General features: G+C 37.8%; 1 protein-coding gene across 6 annotated transcripts in view; it reads left to right on the top strand.

The window, feature by feature from the left end:
* Positions 1-18,156, top strand: part of LOC116234502 (BEN domain-containing protein 5) — an 854,963-nt gene that overhangs the window by 528,253 nt on the left and 308,554 nt on the right. Inside the window, exons 3-5 of one of the 6 annotated variants that reach the window (XM_090146642.1) lie at positions 1,237-1,385; positions 5,850-6,063; positions 9,911-10,150. The exons of 3 other annotated variants lie outside the window; for them this stretch is intronic. In XM_090146642.1, the coding sequence (XP_090002768.1) occupies positions 1,237-1,385; positions 5,850-6,063; positions 9,911-10,071 (524 nt within the window). In that variant the 3' untranslated portion in view covers positions 10,072-10,150. Of the gene's footprint in view, positions 1-1,236; positions 1,386-5,849; positions 6,064-9,910; positions 10,151-18,156 lie in introns of those variants that run through there. 2 more of the 6 variants (XM_090146641.1, XM_031602144.2) reach the window with 2 other exon arrangements.

Below are 18,156 nucleotides of genomic sequence, written 5' to 3'. Positions count from 1 at the left end.
ACTGCACAAAGTGGGAGGAATGAATACGTTGGTTGTTCCAGTGCAGGAGTTGTTTAAGGAGAGTGACCCGAAAGCTCTTGTTCTGAGCTGACTTGCAGCCATAGGTCAGTTCAGACTTTGACCTGCTGGTCCATAATGGTGATATGCTTATTGAATTGTCATTTGCTGAATCTGTGCAATATCACAATATGTGATTCGCTGTAGCTCTTACAAGTAGGTGAGTTTATCCTTGTAGTTCTTGAATTGGGTGATGGCCATAGTCTGGGCTCTGAGCTGGCAGCTATGCTGTTAACAAACCACTCTCTCTGCATGGGACCTCTGTGGCTGTTGGATCTTCTCATGAGCTTAAGAGGCATCGAGAAACCCGGACAGGCTTCAGACCATAGCCTGTTCCGAGACCTCTGGTTTAACTGGTTTAACTGCTGCCATGAATGGGATAATAAAATCCAGTTCACGCATTCTTTTGTTTTATTCTTCTGCCTTTTTAGGAGCACTTGATCAATTTGACCTGGAAAAGAAAAGATGATGACTGACAATATGATTATCCTCCTTTGAAAACAAATGATTAACATTATTCTATTACTTAATTTGTGCTTAATTTTTGTTGATTAGTTTAAAAATAAAAATTGGAGTGGTGGATGGATTTGGATGGATTGGAGAATCAAAATTCTAATTTATGGTTTTATTTTGTTTTTAACTTTGAATAATCTTTCTTTGCATGATACTTCAGCATAAGTAGCCTAAGCCTTTTTCCTTCGTGACATTTTTGTAGATGCTCAGAAATATCTAAAGAGTTTTCAAATTTCTATTAAATATAAGTTATCCATATAATATTAGGTATAATTATCAGTAAATTATGTAGGTTTCTACATAACTCTATAGTAATTCTTATTTGGCGAATTACTATTGTGTCCTTTGATTTATAAATTCACTACCACTGCAGCAAAATACCCGTAGTGTGCACTGAAGCAGTCTTATCCACACCTGTTAAAGTTTTTACGTGTTAAGAATAAAATTAAACACTTAAATTTAAATTGAATGTTTTAATCTTTATAAGACAGAGTTACTTATCCTGCTCTTGCTTACTGATGTTCACAAGTAGGATTTTGGTTTGGGCTCTTTCTAACTTTACTGTGAACTTGACCACTGTGATATTTTACGCTAACCACGGGTGATGAAGTGATTGATGCCATGTTCTCTGGGATAGCAGACAGCTCTCTTTTCTTAACTGTCTAGGACCTGCCATTGAGCTTGAAAAAGTAAAACCAGAAACAATTGAGCCTGAACCTGAGGTACAGAAGACCTTCAGTGAGGAAGCAAATACATCAACGTATTTTCCTGCCCCTGTTCCAGTAATGGACAAGTATATTCTCGAGAATGGAAAGGTATTTTAAATTAAATTAAATGTGGCATGAATAGTTTGTAAATGTCCTTCAGGTGTTTTTTTCTTGTGGAGTTTTCATAATCCTGGGGATTGTGCATGATACCAGCCTATACAAACTTCCCTTGTTTTTGCAAAGGTATGCTGTTAATGCTGAGGAAAATGATGGAATTATGCAAATGTGAACAGCACTGAAAATTATGCTCAGTGTTGAAAGCATAGAATGCTGAATAACACAAGAAATAAAATTAATGTGCATGCACTGAGTATTCAGTTGATGACATACGTAAATCCACTGAATATACAACAGTCAGTGACACACATTATAAAGTTACGTTAGTCTGTTTAACAAAAATACCTTTTTTCTTAGAAGGTCTTTAATGTTTTTAGTGTGCTATACTCATATTGCAGAGAAACCTTCATGCTTTGGTTGGAGTCCAGCAGATAATTATGAACCCTGGAATGAAAATGGGCTCCCCTGAATATGGTAGGAGCGTTGCCTTTGAGATGAGCTGAAGTAGTTCTGCTTTCCAGATGCTTTTATGAAGTTGGTGAAATGCAGTCTAGCTGCAGTATGCCAGCACCTGACTGATAGTTTTTCAGACTCCAGCATGTTTAATCCATTGTCTGCTTATCCACAGAGGCCTGCTTTTATAGCTGTTGCCATTATGATTAAATTAACGTGATATTTCTTTTACAAAACCATATGTCCTTAAGCATTGCCTGTGCAGATCCATTCTCTTAGGATATGTATGCATTCAGTTCCACAATCTGAGAACCCTTTAGGAGGAAGTGTCCATTTCAGCCTTCACATGGAGTAGAATTTAGTAATGGAGTAGCATCACATGCTACATTTTCAGATCTGTGTTACAAGATTGACTGCAAAAGTGCCTGTCTTTCTTAAAGATGATTCAACATAATTGTTGAGGACAAAACGTATATGAAAAATGGTGTAATTTTGGCAGTTTGGCAGTTATTTTCTTCAGGTAGCTTTTCTTGCCTAATACACGTATTTAACATGTGTCATTTGCTTTTTTTGTGTGTGCATATTATTGGCAATGAAAACTTACAACATACTAGTGTGACAGTTTAGTTTACTTTTTCTCTCCGTAAGGTTTGTAAGCTAGGGTATGTTCTTTAGTATTTGTATGCAGCTTTTTCTGCACCTTTGTTTCATCTGCCAGCCTCTTGACACTTGCAAGTTTTCTGTCTTTACAGATCTCTTACCTTATTTTATTTTTTGTATTTTGGGGATATTTTTAATTTTTTCTTATTTTTAGGGGTGCTTCAGCCGGATCAGATTTAGTAATTTATTTAGTGTTGGATAGCATTTTTTCCCCCATTTTCCTGATTCATGTCTTTTTTTTTTTTTCTTTCCAGTATTCCTGTATTGATGTACATTTCTAGCGTAGTGGAAATACTTTTTTAGAAATCTTACTCCTTTGTGGCATTGTGTTTGATCTTAGCAGGATTCTTTCCATGCAGATAAATCTGTCTCTTCCAGAGGGACAGCAGAGTTACTGAACAAGAGCCCATGGCATTCATTGGAGAGGGGAAAAAAAAAGTCCATCTTCTGAGATACATTTTAAATATATTGCACTTGTTAGCACAGTTGCAATGGTGAGCGTTGCTTTGAATTTGCTGCTCTTCTTGTTGCACTGGGCTTAAAGGTTGATCCTGCTGTTGCTGAAGTCAGGGGCAAAGTTCCCATTGATTTCATCAAGCCAAGGGATTGGCCCATGGGGCACCTCTTCCAGCAAGAAGGTAATGAATTCTGAATTGATACAGTAAGCTTCCCATAACTTTGGGAGTAATAGGAAACAGTACCAAGCCTGTTCTACTGAGAGGTAAACTGAGACATGGACAGATTAAATTTCTTGCTGTGACACTGCTAGAAATAGAAAAAGAAAGACATAAGATTTCTGTGGCTGTGGCTGTCTGTCACGTCGTTCCTGTTACCATAGGGGTTTCGTATCAGGGATCATTATTTTTTTTAATAAATGAAGGACGTTCAAAGAAGAAGTGATCTGCCAGAACCATAAATATCAAAAATATTTGCTGTACTTTATGCTTTATATTAAATAACTTAAAATTAATGAACAATTAAAAGACTAAACAATTTCTAGGAAGAAGGAATCAGATTTTTTGATCAAATAGGGGGCAGTCTCTAGAACTTAGTTAATATAGCAATCCAAAATCTCACATCACGGCATTCCGTATATCAGTTATAAGTAGCTTTTGTGTTCATTTTTACTGGTAACTTTTCCACAAATAGCCGATTTATACCTGTAAAGTGACTTTTCTGTGCACAGGCTGCTCACTTTGAATGAAGGTGTCTCACAAAATATATACAGAGCACAACAAAACTTTGAATTATCTCAAAGAATTATGAAGAATCTCACCAACAGGGAATGAAAGAAAGAAAGGGCGTTCATGTTGTGCTTATTACTAGTTCCATTTCTGTCTATTATGAAATGTAAATAAAATGTGGACTTATGAAAAGCTTCTTAGAATCCTCTTAGTACAGTAATTCCTGCAGTAGAGGCAGCTTGCTTTATGGTTTTACTTTTTTTTTTTTTTTTTTTTTTTACGAAGTAGCTGGTAGCCAAACCATTCTTATTTTCCTGTTTAAGGTTTTATACAACTACTTACTCTTGAAAGATGCTGTAATAATAAAATATTTCTTCAGGCTATAGCCCACAATAATAATTAAGGCAGGCTTCTGTTTAAAGGGAAATGGAAGTTTGCTTGAATTTGCTTGAATATGGGCTGTAAAATTATGGCTATATAAAATTTTACAGTAGCTTTGTCCAATGTTCAGTGAATTTAATGGGACTTATGTGATATTCTTCAGATCCATATGGGTAACAGACACAGTTTATGTAACACCATATGAAAGAAGTAAAAAATCTGAAAAACTAAGAAGAAAACAGCTAAGCCCAACAAATTCTCCTAATAAAGGAGAGAGTTATGTTCACAGAATGTTTTTTTTTTAATGATGAGGAGGCAGTAAGTTTTACTAAAGCTTTTGTGTTGCAGAAAGAACCTCCATTTAATCAGATTTTATGAAACCTGAATTTTGGATGCAACAGTCCGGTCGATACATATTTTTGGTATTTTCCACTTTTACAGAATTCTTTGAAAGCAAGTTCTATCATCTTGTTTTCCAGTGCAGTGAGTTCTATCAGTGATTGGAATAGCTCAGTCATGCACTGCCTTGTCATGGGTACCGAGCAAGTGCGGGCCCAGCAGGGTGAAGTTAATCAGCATGTGAACAAGGCTTTCTGCGTGCAGAGGCTTTGCAGGTGTCTGAGCTGTATTCCAAGGATCAGGAGCATAGACAGATACAGGACAAATATTAACTGTGGTTCTGCTGCGCAGGGCCAGCATTTGGATCCAGTTGGATTTACTAGTTGCACTCATGTCAGATCCCTGCTGATTATGGTGGAGGTGGAGTCATTTTCCTTGCTGTTCCTTGACAGAGCCCGGTTATCAGGAGGCTTATCAGCTCAGATGTGCACAGTGCCAGCCTAAGGACGGTGCTCAAGTTCTTGTCCTGCATTTGTCTTAAGTCTGAAGCACTGGGAACATTTAGGAAGGGATTCTGGGTAGCCCTGTGGGAGTCAGCCAGGCATATTCAGCGCTGAGCAAGACTACGAAGCACAACTACACTCAAGCAGATTCGTGTTGGAGACTATAGTGGCTTTATGCTGCATTTCTCAGTACCTGTGTTATTATCCCTTTTTACTACTCTAATACAATATCTCTGCTCCCTGTATCTGGGTAATGGAAAGTTTATGATGTTGCAGCAGTGGGTCATTGCCTTACCACAAAACAGTATTTACCTGGATAGACTGTTCAGGCTAAGTAGACTTTATTATAGAATTTGATTTCTGCAGCACTTATGAAGTCTCTTGGCTTATGCTGAAATTGGAACTCTCAAAATCGCTTTTGCTCATCAAGTTACTTTGAACAATCAGGCTCATTCCTGCTAGCAGGAACAGGATATGGCTTAGGTAGTATTCCCTTCTCTGCTACCCCCCTTTTCTACCGCTCCGGGACTTTTTCAGCCAAAGGGAAAGGGAAGTTTTCACGTTAAAGAAAATGTTTTATTTTGCTCCTAAATTAGGCTGGTGCTTGGTTTATATGCTGTGCATACCTTTATAATAATACTGGATATATTTCCTGTTTCCTTCTTCTATCTCTGTTCTTAATCATAGTCTTGGGAGGTAGGCTATGGGTGGGCAGAAATCAAATTAAAAAGGTAGAGTAAGAAGAATTGAGGAAAAGAAAAGAAGAGGGACTCCCTGACCCACAAAGCTGGAGAAGTTTCAGTGTTAGGCAAAATGGATTTTTTTTCAACCCTAATTACTGTTATTATAGTACCTAATATTAATGTTCAAACAGCACTTGGAGACTGTTGTGTGCTACGTACCGTAGATAAGCTGTTATTATTACTACCTTCTAGGTCCATCTTGGCAGTGGAATTTGGGTAGATGAGGAGAAATGGCACCAGCTGCAAGTAACACAAGGAGATTCAAAGTATACAAAAAATCTAGCGGTTATGATTTGGGGAACAGATGTTCTCAAGAACAGAAGTGTCACAGGAGTTGCAACCAAAAAAAAGAAAGATGCCGTTCCCAAGCCACCTCTCTCACCTCACAAATTAAGCATTGTCAGAGGTAGGTTATTTGAAAACTTTTGCTTCCTGCTTTGAAGTTTAACCATTAATCACTGAGTTGAAAGATGCTTCTTCTCAGCTCATGTAAAATTAACTGATTAAAAACTGTAATTAAAATTGCTATTGCATTGTCAATGCATACATATCCAGGAAAAATCAGACACATTGCAATAGCTGTGCACAGCACAGTCCTTCACAGAGTTGTGTGTTGACTTCAGTAAGGTTCTAGAAGATCATCATTCTGAACCACTTCCAGGACAGGACTCTGAGCTTGGAGAATACCACACGATTCTGGAATTTGTTTGTAACATAACAATCTTTCTAAATGCACCTATTGCTTTTAACAAGCCTGAGAGTAGCTTTACCACATTCTTCCATCCAGAATGTAACCAACTCTGACATGAGGCACAGAAACAGTTATAGTTGTGTCTGTAAAAAATATGCATGCCTTCAAAGCTGAGAAATAATAGTTTTACCCTTTTAAGTGGAGAAAATGTAAATAGTAAAAATTAAATGTTGCACTTGAATTGGAATTTGAACAGGAAGTGTAAATCATTGGCAGGAAAAAATTGCAGTGACACTTTCAGTAACTGCAAGCCAGTGTCTATGCGTTTAGTACTTGGAGATAGAGCAGGCCTTCTCCTTTATTTAAAATGAACAGTGAATTTCAGACCCTTTGTATCATCATGCTTGTGTTTCGCATTCATTTCTGTCTCTCTCGGTATTTCAGCCTTCTTTTTAAGTTACAACTGAGGCAGTTCCTCATGGAATACCTAGCAAAATTGGATTTTTGGTTTTGTGTCCAGACTAAATTGCAGTAGGGCTGAAAGAAATCTCCCTATTAAAGTTTCTTCTGCAATTTGATTGAGCTTCGTTATTCTGTATTTCCTGTTCTTAGCTACTGTGTGCTCTTAACTGTGAACTGTGCGGTTGTAACATGCCTTGCAAGTACCACTTTTTGGAACTAAGAAATACTGTTCCTCTTTGAGTGTGTGCGTGTCTGTGTCTTTGTGTTGTGGGGAAAAGTTGGAAGCTGGTATTCCTGCTGTTGTTTTTCTTACTCCATAAGAAATGAGTAAAAGACTTTTTTTTTTTTTTTTAATTAACTTATCTTGAGAATAAATATAGAAATGCAAGCTGTTCCATGCTGATTTTCCACTTCTGACCGGGACCTTTTGGTACAATCCTAACATACATAGTGACATACTGGACATGTAAGGAGTCCACTCTGTGGCTTGTCTGCTCCGAGTAGAAAAAAGAATTAATTGCCCAGTTTACAGATATGGACTGACAAACCTGCAGTAAAAAGGGATTATTGTTCATTGCAGTGAGCTTTCTAGTTTCTCAGCTGGAGGCTGTTGCTTCTCATTGCTGCTGGCAAGGTTACTTATGTGAGAATTTGCTCTTCTACTTCAGTCAGGGCCAGTCTGTGTTGCTTACACTATTTAAATGATAACTTTCTTCTAACTTGTTTTGATTAGTGATTTTGGAAGTGCACTCCGACAGATAAATGGTGAAAGGCAGATTGAGCTCTTCCTTTTGTGCTCTTCCTTAACTTCATGCTCCCCAGCAATTCAGCTCTTCCCCATCTCCTCCGTTTTCTGTGTTTTTTGTCAAACTTTGGCTTCCTGCCACCATCACTTGAATTCTACTGTTTACTCACTGATTTTCCATGTTTCTCTTTTCAGTGTTTCCTTCACCTTGTCTTTTACTCTTTTTTTGTCGGACTAGAGACTGCACCATTTCCTCTTCAGCCACTTAAACTGCATGGCCAATACTTTCAGGTGGCAGCAGGCAGTGCATAAACATGGTTTTCCACATTTCTGTGATCTTTTCATTTGTGTTAATATTCAAGATCTTGCCCCATTAAATTAACAGTGACTCCCAGAAAGCTGGAAATAATCAAATGAGAAATTGTTATGTAATGGAGAAATAGAGAAGAAAAAAAAAGAGTAACAGTTGGACAAATGCTGGAATGCAGGGAAGGTAGTTGGCCAGTGGCTTTGTTCAGGTATCACAGAAAGATGTAACGTTTCTTGTTAGACTTCAGTGTGAGTAGACCTTCAAGTTCAGGTCTACCTGAATCTTTGCTTAAGTCAGAAATAAGAAGGTGTGTATACTTCTCTGAAGTCAAAAGGCAAAGAAGCAGCAGAATCCTTGAATCAACTTTTGGAGCCCCTGAACCACCATCTAAACTACTAAACTACTGTTTCTGCAGCCTCTCAGAAATGGAAGAGAAAGAAGATGAAGAACTGTGATAATCCATAGTCATGGATTGTCTGGGTCATACTGACTTTAAGAACCAACGCTGATGTATCAGTTCTGTCAAGTAATTCTTTTTTGTGGCTGTAGCCTGTGCTGTACTGGAAGTTCACCATTCTAGTGTATCTGCTGCAACCTTTTGGGCCACATTTATGGGATTGCAGCAATACAAGTTTGTCCCATAAACATGCTGGGTTTCTTTGGGTTCTCAGTGAAATGCCTCTTCCTAGGCGTCATACTTCAAATCATAGTTTCCTTATCATTGGCATTTCAGCTATTGGGTTTCATGCTGGTTAATTTTATTTTATATTCAGTGTATATCTTACAACTTAAAATTCATATTGTTTTAGATGCTCTCATCATTCTGTGGACACAGAGTAGTATATTTAAAATGGATTTCTGAGTAACAGCATTAGTTCTTAATGAGTCTGGTATCTCAGGCTTCTTTCAAAATTTTCTACTGTGTGGTATGTAACAAAGAAATTATAAAAAGTGTGATGCATGAGCACTGCTATAAACCTTGTTAACATGAAATAGCCTTTTATAAAACTTCTGAGAGGTTTCAAAGTGAACTACAAAGCATGCATAGTACTTAATTTTCATAACTTTTTAATGTGATGCATTATAAATGCTATAAACCATGTTAATTAAGTGATAATCTCTATGGCTTTCTGTATATAAAGCAATAAACGGCCACTGGAATAGGCAAAGCAGGAGCTGAGTTTGTTTAATCAGTCTGGGAAGCTGTTTATTGCTAGTAGCCTACTCAACAAAACACATTGTTCGGGTTATGAAAACAAAAAGAAAAGCCTGTGCCTGTGCCTAAGGAGTTGGATGTGTTGTGTCAGTTTCAGGAACTTGTGCTGAGTCCTGGTACTGAACTGCCGACACCATGAACAGGGTTGTCTCTACTCTCGTTGTCTTCATTGCTTTGCAGTTATTACTGTTGCTTGCTTTCTGTGTAACAGTTGAGAACACGAAGTGCATTGTGCAAACCTGTGAGAAGATGGCTCTTTCCCCTGCTAATCTACTAATAAAAGCAAAGTATGCCCCAGGACAGGGCATACCATAAAGGTGCAGATGCTAATGTATGATGTACAGATTTAAAAAAATAATAATAATAATTAAAAAATCAATGGATGGCTTATCCTACTGGTTACTGCTTCTCTTTCTAACCATTATAATTTACTGAATGTTTTGAAGATGCAGTAATAGAAGTGACAGGGAACTGTAAATAACAGTTGTGAAACCATTCATGTGGGAGAAGATTCAAAATCTACTCTGGAGGTATGAAAAAATATCAGAGTTAGGTGGGCAAGACTGACAAGGAAGGTTGGAGTTAGCTTTGTCTCTGTATAGAAAGCCTCTTAATGCTGTCATGGTGTAACATGAAGGTTGTCATGCCAAAGATTCAATCCTGGTGAAAAAAATCTTTAACAAAATAGCCAGTGAATCAATGACAGCTTCTGTTGTTTTGCAACAAATACTCAACAGTGATGTCTCTTGAGCAGTTAGCCTGAAACAGGGCTATGTTCTCTTCTAAAAATAGACTAATGACGCTTTCCTTTTTTTTCTTTTCTCCCCAGAATGTTTGTATGATAGAATAGCACAAGAAACTGTGGATGAAACTGAAATTGCACAGAGACTCTCCAAAGTCAACAAGTACATCTGTGAAAAAATCATGGATATCAATAAGTCATGTAAAAATGAAGAAAGGAGGGAAAGTGCAAAGTTCAATTTGCAATAAATTTTGGATTTTTAATAAAATCTTAGTGTTTTACATAAGTGTTGTTTTTTATTATTACTTGTGTGGCATTTTTGCTGATGGGAGAAGCTGCCCTGAGACGTTACTTTCATTCTATAACGGATTCATTTTTTGAGCAGTTCTGTCAGAAAGCCTTACTATAGTGGAATCTGTTTTTAAGTCTTGTCAGATAGATTTTAAGTCCATTTATAATGAAGCAGTAAATTTTCAGAGGTTTTCCAACGAGTTGCAGTGGGATACCCACACTTCTGTACATAGGCTGTAATCCTACAAACACAAACCCATTTTGCACATATTTTGTTTCACTGGAATTAGTGCATCTAGGCTGCAGGAAAAATCTGTTCAAAAGGAAGAACTCCATAAAATTCACTTTGCTATAGAAAAGTATTTTATTGTATTTTACAACATGTTTTTCTGAACTGAAATTTTAATCGCTTTTCTTTTTATAAATATTTGGTCAAAAACACAGAGAGAATGCTTCTTTTTCACTTCGTATCATGTAGTCAGAGCACTATTGCCAATGTAATTAAAAAAAAAATCCAAAGTTGTAAAATCATAATTTATTTTTTAAAAAGATGTAAATATGTACTCATATATATATATATATATAAAGCCGTTCTTTTTCAGGAACCAAGGAGCCTTTCAGATTTCTGGTTTTGGTACAAAGCTCTCAAGTATGTCCATGTTATTGTTCTTGATACAACATTTGTATTTTCAGAAGATTTTTAAAATGGCTACACTATGGCAAGATTCTGTATAATAGAAAATCCAATGCCATTTCCCTGTGAGTCTGTAATTTAACCACAGCTATTTTAGCACAAATTTGAATTAGAAATAAAAATACATTTGTAACCCTGAAGTTAGTCTTGCAACACAAAGATAGGAGACATCATTTGTTGTGTGTCTGAATTATATCTTGCTGTCTGTAACTGGAAGAAAATAGCCTTAATTCTTGTTTCGTGAAGGATGAAACATTTTTGAGAATAAGATTTGTAGGGATAACTTAGGACCTGTACCGATCGGTCTTGAGGATGTGTCATATTTGTGATTATCTGCCTTTCAGCTTGTCTGTTCTGAGTGTCACCAGTTGGTTCTTTTCCACCATGGAAACCTTCCTGATGTAAATTTGAGACATGTCATCTCTTCTCATCCTCCTTTAGCACCAGCACACCATGACATGGAGCCTGTTGCAGTGTCCTGTGTGCACAGATAATGTGTGAGGGGTGATGTCAGGATTCCTTCCAGAGCTGGGATAGTGGGAAGGGATGGGGCATGCAGTGTGCTGGAGGTGAGATGGGGGAACTGCCACTTCATCTGTTTCTGTATGCCACGTGTGCTTAAATGATGTCTTAATTTAGGACATAAGTATTTGTTTTTTGCTTTCCAAGGTGCAATTTTGTGATTGATTTAAGCCAATCTAAGTTTGTCGTGCTGCCAAAAGAGTGCTTTCTCTGTCCATAACTCTGCATTCCAACCTCTTCCCTTAAACCAGAACAGGTCTGTCAGATCCCACCGATTTCCAAATCTCATTTCATAGGGGCTGGTACCACTAGGATGGAGCTGGAGAGAATTTGTAGCGAGGGCAAGAGAGAGAGTGTCTTTTTACGGTGGTTAATGCTTAGTCTGAAATTGCTTTTACCAGCCTTGCTTGTCTCCTGTTAATCTCAAAGTGTTCTTAGGTAGTGTTTAATGAAGTGCATAAATGTTTATGCTCCCTAATTTGGGATGCTAAATAGCAAATTAGTGTTTATAATGTCAGTGCATGTATCCTTTTATTAATTAAGGAACAGAACAGAAGAAACACTTAAACGTCAAGCTTCCACTTTTCAAGCAGACTTGTGATTGTACAATTTTTTTTTAAGTGATATTAAGAAAATCCACTAGTTTGGGGGGAAAATGTCCACGATTTCCTCAGTCTTTTATGGCTTTAGTACTAATGTTTTTTCATTGTAACAACTCTAATGAGAAGAAGATGCTATGTTTCTTAGAAGATAAGTCTATTTGAGACAGCACTTTCTGAAACCTGGGAAAAGTAGATTAGAATTTAATTAAAGTAAGGAGTCTAGCTGCCCCTAAAATGCAAAGATTCTATCTTTAAAACCAGCACCATCTTTCTCAGCTTTCTTCTTGACAGACTTGTCCCATCACATGTTAATGCTGTAAAAGAATTCCCACGTACTCTAGTGGGAAAGGTATCTCGGAAGTCTTCATTTATTTCTTCTGAAGTTTCTTCCACCCTTGGTCCAGCAGGCAGTTTTTAGAAGAGTTGAACTGGAGTGTGTTAGGATAACACACAGAGGTTCACTTCCCCACAGCGAGAAGTGTTGTGGAGGCTAATTCCTTTGGACTGGGCAACTGGCATTTAGCGTGAGCACTGCTTGAAGTTAAAGGAACAAGGTGTGTTGAAGATAATATGCTGATTTGTCGTGTTTTAAATAATGTTTATATTTCTGGAAATAAGCTTTTGCTAATCATGAGCCAGTTTTTCACTCAATGTAGTTATAAAGCAGTTCGTGGAGAGCCCTGTAATGGTTAGCAGGTGTGTACAAATAACATCTTTGTACTTCAGACTGGCCATTACTTTGTCTTTTCCCTCCCCATGAACCCATACACAAACCATAGAAGCCTTTACTGGTGTGCCTGCTTCAAGTAAGGAAATAGGGTTTGGTTGTCATTTGTTCCACCATTACCTAAGAAAAAATAGAGGTTTTAAGAGGGTGTGCTCTTCTCAATTGAAATATTGATTGATAAATTAGCTGTGAATTTAATGTCGCTATTTTACTCTGCCTTTCTGACAAATGCTGTTCTTATTGGTACATTAATTCTTTGGGAATTGTGTCTGTACACCATTTTGCTTTGCTCATAGGGCATCTGCCAGGAATCTACTAGGAAACATTATGCCACAGCAGTGCCTTCTAACTTTGTATTTCATGTGAAACAGGACTGAATTGTGGCATAACGTGAAAGAGGATTTCTCCTGCCCTTTAATACTCCTGGTTCATCATTCTTAGGTTTGTGCTGTGCTATTACTTCATGCTGTAAACCTGGATTTGTAAGCATCAGGAAAACACAGATTTAAGAGGAAGTAACTTCTGTCCTGATCAGTGCATGCTGCTTACTTCTTTTTTCATCAAAATAGAAAGAAGGTATTACTGTTCTATGAATGATCTGAGTCCTTTGTTGCCACATAGTGCTGCTGCAATTTGTAATATGTATATTCATGACCTGATCCATATTAAAAAGCCTCTGGCACTCCTGCAAGGAAGCTAGACTAGAGTTAACAAAAAAGGCTTGATTTTCCATTAATGATTTTATAAGGGAAATGAGCTACTATTTTAAAGGGAAGAATCCTAACAGAGATTTTAATACCTTGGTCGAGATACCTACCCACTCAATAAAAAAGAAAGTATTTGTTATAGAAAGAAGTCATCCTGTTTGGCTGTACAAAGGGTCTGGATTTAGTGATGTTTGGTAGAGGTAGAAGCGTATGTGAGGATTGTTTGGATTTTTATTATTTTTTAAACACATCCAGACTAATGTTCTTATTTATTTAGTCCTGTCGAATTTCAGCTATCAGCAGGAGGAATTTGAGATTGCACGTGGGTAGCTGTTGAGCATGGCTGTCAGATCAGGCACGATCTCCCTGCGGGAGGTGACTTCTGCTTGCTGTACCTTTGATGTCGTATCTGATAGATCGCTGCGCTGCGGCTATGTTGTCTTAAGTGTAGATTATTGTTCTCTTGGAAGTTTTAAGTAGCAATAAATTGAACTTTATTTGGTTTTAGTGAAATTGCAGAGATAATTCAGCTTCACGCTTCCTGAATTTGTAGACTTTAAAAAACTAAAGCTGAGTGCAATTCATTGTTAAAATAATACTATCTTGATGCAAAACCTCAAAGGAATGAGAGCATTTGGAATTAGGACAGCTGTATTAGCTGTAGCCTGGCTTTGTGTTAACTGCATTCGTGTTGCTTGAGAGCCCCAAACTTGGCTGGTTTCTGGAAGAGAAAGCAAGGTTGTGTCATATGGACACAGGAATGACACTAGGCATCATATTCCACTGTTCCATCATTTGGTATGAGAAAGGCTAACTTTCAGGAAGACATAAAGATGAAATTTCTGCTTCCTCAAAATGAGGTGGTAGTTTTCTTGAAAATATTTGCCGTTAAGTGCATGCCTTTAGTCTTGGATTGATGAAGTCATAACATCAATTGCTTTGACTTTATTGGTGTCATTTTTTTCGTCGTAACAGTGTGGGATGGTGAAGTGATTCATAGAACACTGGGGCAATAAAAATGCTATGAAGTACAATTATTGCATGTTTCATGCTCAGTAGCTAATTTTTAATTTCACCATCTTGGACACTTTTTCATCCCCTCAGGCTTCCTAAATAGGAAATGAGAATCATTTGGACTTGGAAAACAGGAACAGTAATTCAAAAAGGAATTAATTTACTTGACTGTTCATTTGCTTTACTTTTGCAATTATTTCCGCTGTTGCGTTTGAACAATAACTTTCTCTCTGTGCATCAGATACCACTTGTTCAGTCCTCTAGGGAAATAACAGTCTCGCAATTGTGACATCAGTTGTTGATCCAAAAGTTGAAAATACCTTACCTGTGACATCAGAAGTTCCAAAATGGCAGGGCCAATGCAGAGGTAAAAGCAACTCTGGGAGGAGAGGAAGAAGCTGAGCCTTAAAGGAATGTTCTTTTCTTTGCTGCCTGATAAATAGAGAACTTCTTTCTGTGAAAGAAATAATTTCCTCCCCATTTTGCAGCATAGCAACTTGAGTTGATAATAAAACCTAAATGGAACTGAACTCCTTGTTAGTATTTATACCTATTTTTAATGAATTGGGCTTACCTACTTTAATATGAATTTTTTGTCTTTAGTGATTTGGAATTTTTGAGTCACCGAAAATTTACTGAACACCTAAAAGGTTGCTTTCATTATAGCACAAGAATTGCAGAAAGTTCTGTGAAACATGAGATAAGAAAGTATGCTTGCTGGGGCTTGCATATCCCATCATCATGTCATCATGAGCCTTCTTACTTTTGGGATGGAGAAAACATCTCAAAAGTCCCAGTTTCCCGAGATAGACTAATTATCAGAAGACTTGGCTGCAAACACCCTTTGGTACAGTCAGAATGAAGCTGCACTGGGATAGCAGCACAGGGAACATGCCTTGGTATGGCCGTATCACACTGCTGCCAGCCCCTGACACAGAGGAATGAAAACCATAACATGAGAGAGTTTCATAATCTTTCCTTTATAGTTGAACATATCTTTAAATAATTCCCAAATGTTTACAGAAATAATCTTACTAAATTGCAGCATAGTTAAATTGTATTTTCACACGTTTTCAATTTTTCTTGTATTAACTGAATAGAAGTTTAATGGGACACACCTTTTTTGATGTTTAATTTGAGATATCAGCCCTCTAGTAAGTGAAAGTAGTCCACTGGACATTTTGAATCTGTGAACCACATGTGTCAAATTCTTCCCTTTACATACAGAGTCCTCTGCAGGTTTGTGGGAGTTCCCTTTAAAAAATAATTCTCAACATAAGTAGGCCTGCCATCCATTATGTATAGATGGGCAAAGCATCAGCCTCTAACTTACTGCTTTGCATTTCCTTTTTTTAAAGTGCCTTTAATTATGAAACTTTTGAAAGTGGGATTTTGCATTTTTACTGAATTGTTTGTCAACATGCTTTGGCACTTGCTGGTTCTTTGCAGTTGCAAGAATGCTTTCATTCTTCCACAACCAGTGTATACTCATGCAAGTTCTCCATTTCACTGTATATTCTGACAGGAAGAATCAATCAGGGATGTAGGAATTTGGGACTAACCAGAGGTGAAGGCTGTAGCATCTCTGCTTTGAAGTGCAGTGCAAGGAGTTGCCCTTCTTGCTGGAGTAAGGCTGGACAATTGAGAGGATGGCTGTTCTGTAGGTACATAGGGAAGATTATTTATCACAGCATTGGTAAATATGTACCAATTCCACTCTGTGGCTTTCCTAAATTTAAAATGAAGCAGGGATTCCCTCTAGCAGGACCCATGGCTGGAACAGGGCACCTTGCAGCAGGTTGTGCTTTGCACCTTCCCACAGAGAATTAATATGTGTGGTTTAGATTAAGTCAGCAGCCACAGAGAAAAATCTCAAGCTGATTGACTGGCATTTAAGGATACAATCAGTGAGAATTTTCATTAATTACAGAAGTTCAATCACTCTTACATACCAGAAATTTAACCTTTAACAAGTAGAGTAATCAGCATTTTCTTCTGCAGTCTTACGCAGTTACGTAGCTGTATGTGTACAGGTACAATATACCATTACTCTGTGTAACTTTGTGCCATGTGTGGTGGAAATGCTGAGTTACAGCTTGAAGCAGTGATTGAGCACCTGGTGAGAAGGCAGGGCCAACACAGGTGCATGCAATGTGCCTGAGTGACCAAAGGCTCCACCCCATCCCAGCCTCATTTAAGGGTTGGCAGTGAAGGTGAGGGTATCTTGTTGGCCGTTCCTGTGCACCTGAGGCTTTCAGAAGGTAAGCAGTTTCTTTGCTTTGTTTCTGTTCCTACAGCTGTTGTGTTTGTGCAAGTCCTCACTTTCCATAGCCTAGGTCTTTGCTGCTCTGTTGCCATTACAATGCTTTTCATGGTGTTGCAGTTACACCATGTAATTACATAAATTGATAGTTTTCTGATGTTGGCCAGTCCTATCTGTTTTTTGTTTTTTTTCCTCTTCTGTTACTTTTGCAAGCAGGAGGTGGTCTGAAGCCCTTGCCTTGAAAAGAAGGGGACAGAAGCACCTCACAATCCATGGCTTACAGGGTTCTGAAGTGAAAATCTACTTGCTGTTTTTGGAGATAAGTTACACAGAGCTCAAGTCTTCCCTTGCGAGATCTGGTGTTCTTCCTGTTGCTGTAAGGCATGCTTTGCAGTTCAGGGACTAAATGTAGCAGCATTTTCTTTTTCTTGCTGTGCTGAAGCAGATCTTGTATGTAGCAAAGAAAATTTTACTCTTATATGGAGGCCTCAAAGTTGTGAGATGGAACTTCCTGTAAATACGAGCTTTCATCAGTATCTGAAATTGTTCCTTAAAATAGAGGTTTACCTGCTTTGTTTTCATAGACATGGCTATCCCTGCTACTACTCCAGCTTGGATTATTGTTTCTATACTATGAGCAATGGAAAGCATTTTGCACTTTGACAGATTATGCTGATTTATGATATTAAATTGCCTTATGGTACTCCCTTTTTCCATTTACTATACAAAAAGCAGCCACCTGTTGACCTCAAGAAGAAAGAGTTATTTGAAGATCCTGTGTTGTAAGTAGAGTTGTTGAGAATGTTCCTCTTAGCTGTTGAGTTCTGTGCTATGTGCTGGGTGGAAGCAGTGCAGGCTGCGGTGTGGCTGCTTGGTGGGTCATTGAATGGAGCAGTGTGGTCCCCACCAGAAAACTTCACTCTTTTCCTTCAGAGAGAAGCATTTGCTGGGCTGCAGCATGCTGCTAAGAGCAAGAAGCAGCCTTGAAAATGCATCAAAATGTTAAATCCATCCTTTCCACTAGTAGTTTCTTCTAGCCAGCAAGTAGCTATCTCACTACTTGACTTCTACCGTGTTTTTTTGTATGTTTTTCTGACTTAATTTCCAGTTCCTTGTTCTGAATTTATCTTAATATACTTTTGATTCAGTATTACTACAACTCATGCACTTCTCAATAGACTGAGTTTCTTCATTCTTTCACTGCCCTGCACTTCTTGAATGGCAGCTCATTTTTGTGATGCATTTCCTTTATGACTATCCGAATTCATTTTAGTTTTATGGAAGTGCTACCTACAGAAGAGTTGTTGACATTCTCTTGAATACTGTATTTGGTTTAATTAACGTGTACAGTCTCATGCTTTAGGACACGTCAGTTTGTATTAGAATGTCACATGCGCCAGTTGTAATTTAATTTTGTGGGGCAAATGTAATTTGCCTCTGTAGAAGGGGGGGAAAAAAGGTACTTAATTGGTTCCTGATCAACTGATGCTGCAATGTAATTCCCTTCTATTTT

The sequence above is a fragment of the Phasianus colchicus genome, chromosome 9, assembly GCF_987193195.1.
Source record: "Phasianus colchicus chromosome 9, bPhaCol1.hap1.1, whole genome shotgun sequence".
Lineage (NCBI taxonomy): Eukaryota > Metazoa > Chordata > Aves > Galliformes > Phasianidae > Phasianus > Phasianus colchicus.
Note: the sequence above shows the minus strand (reverse complement) of the source record. Positions and strands in the feature narration are given on the sequence as shown.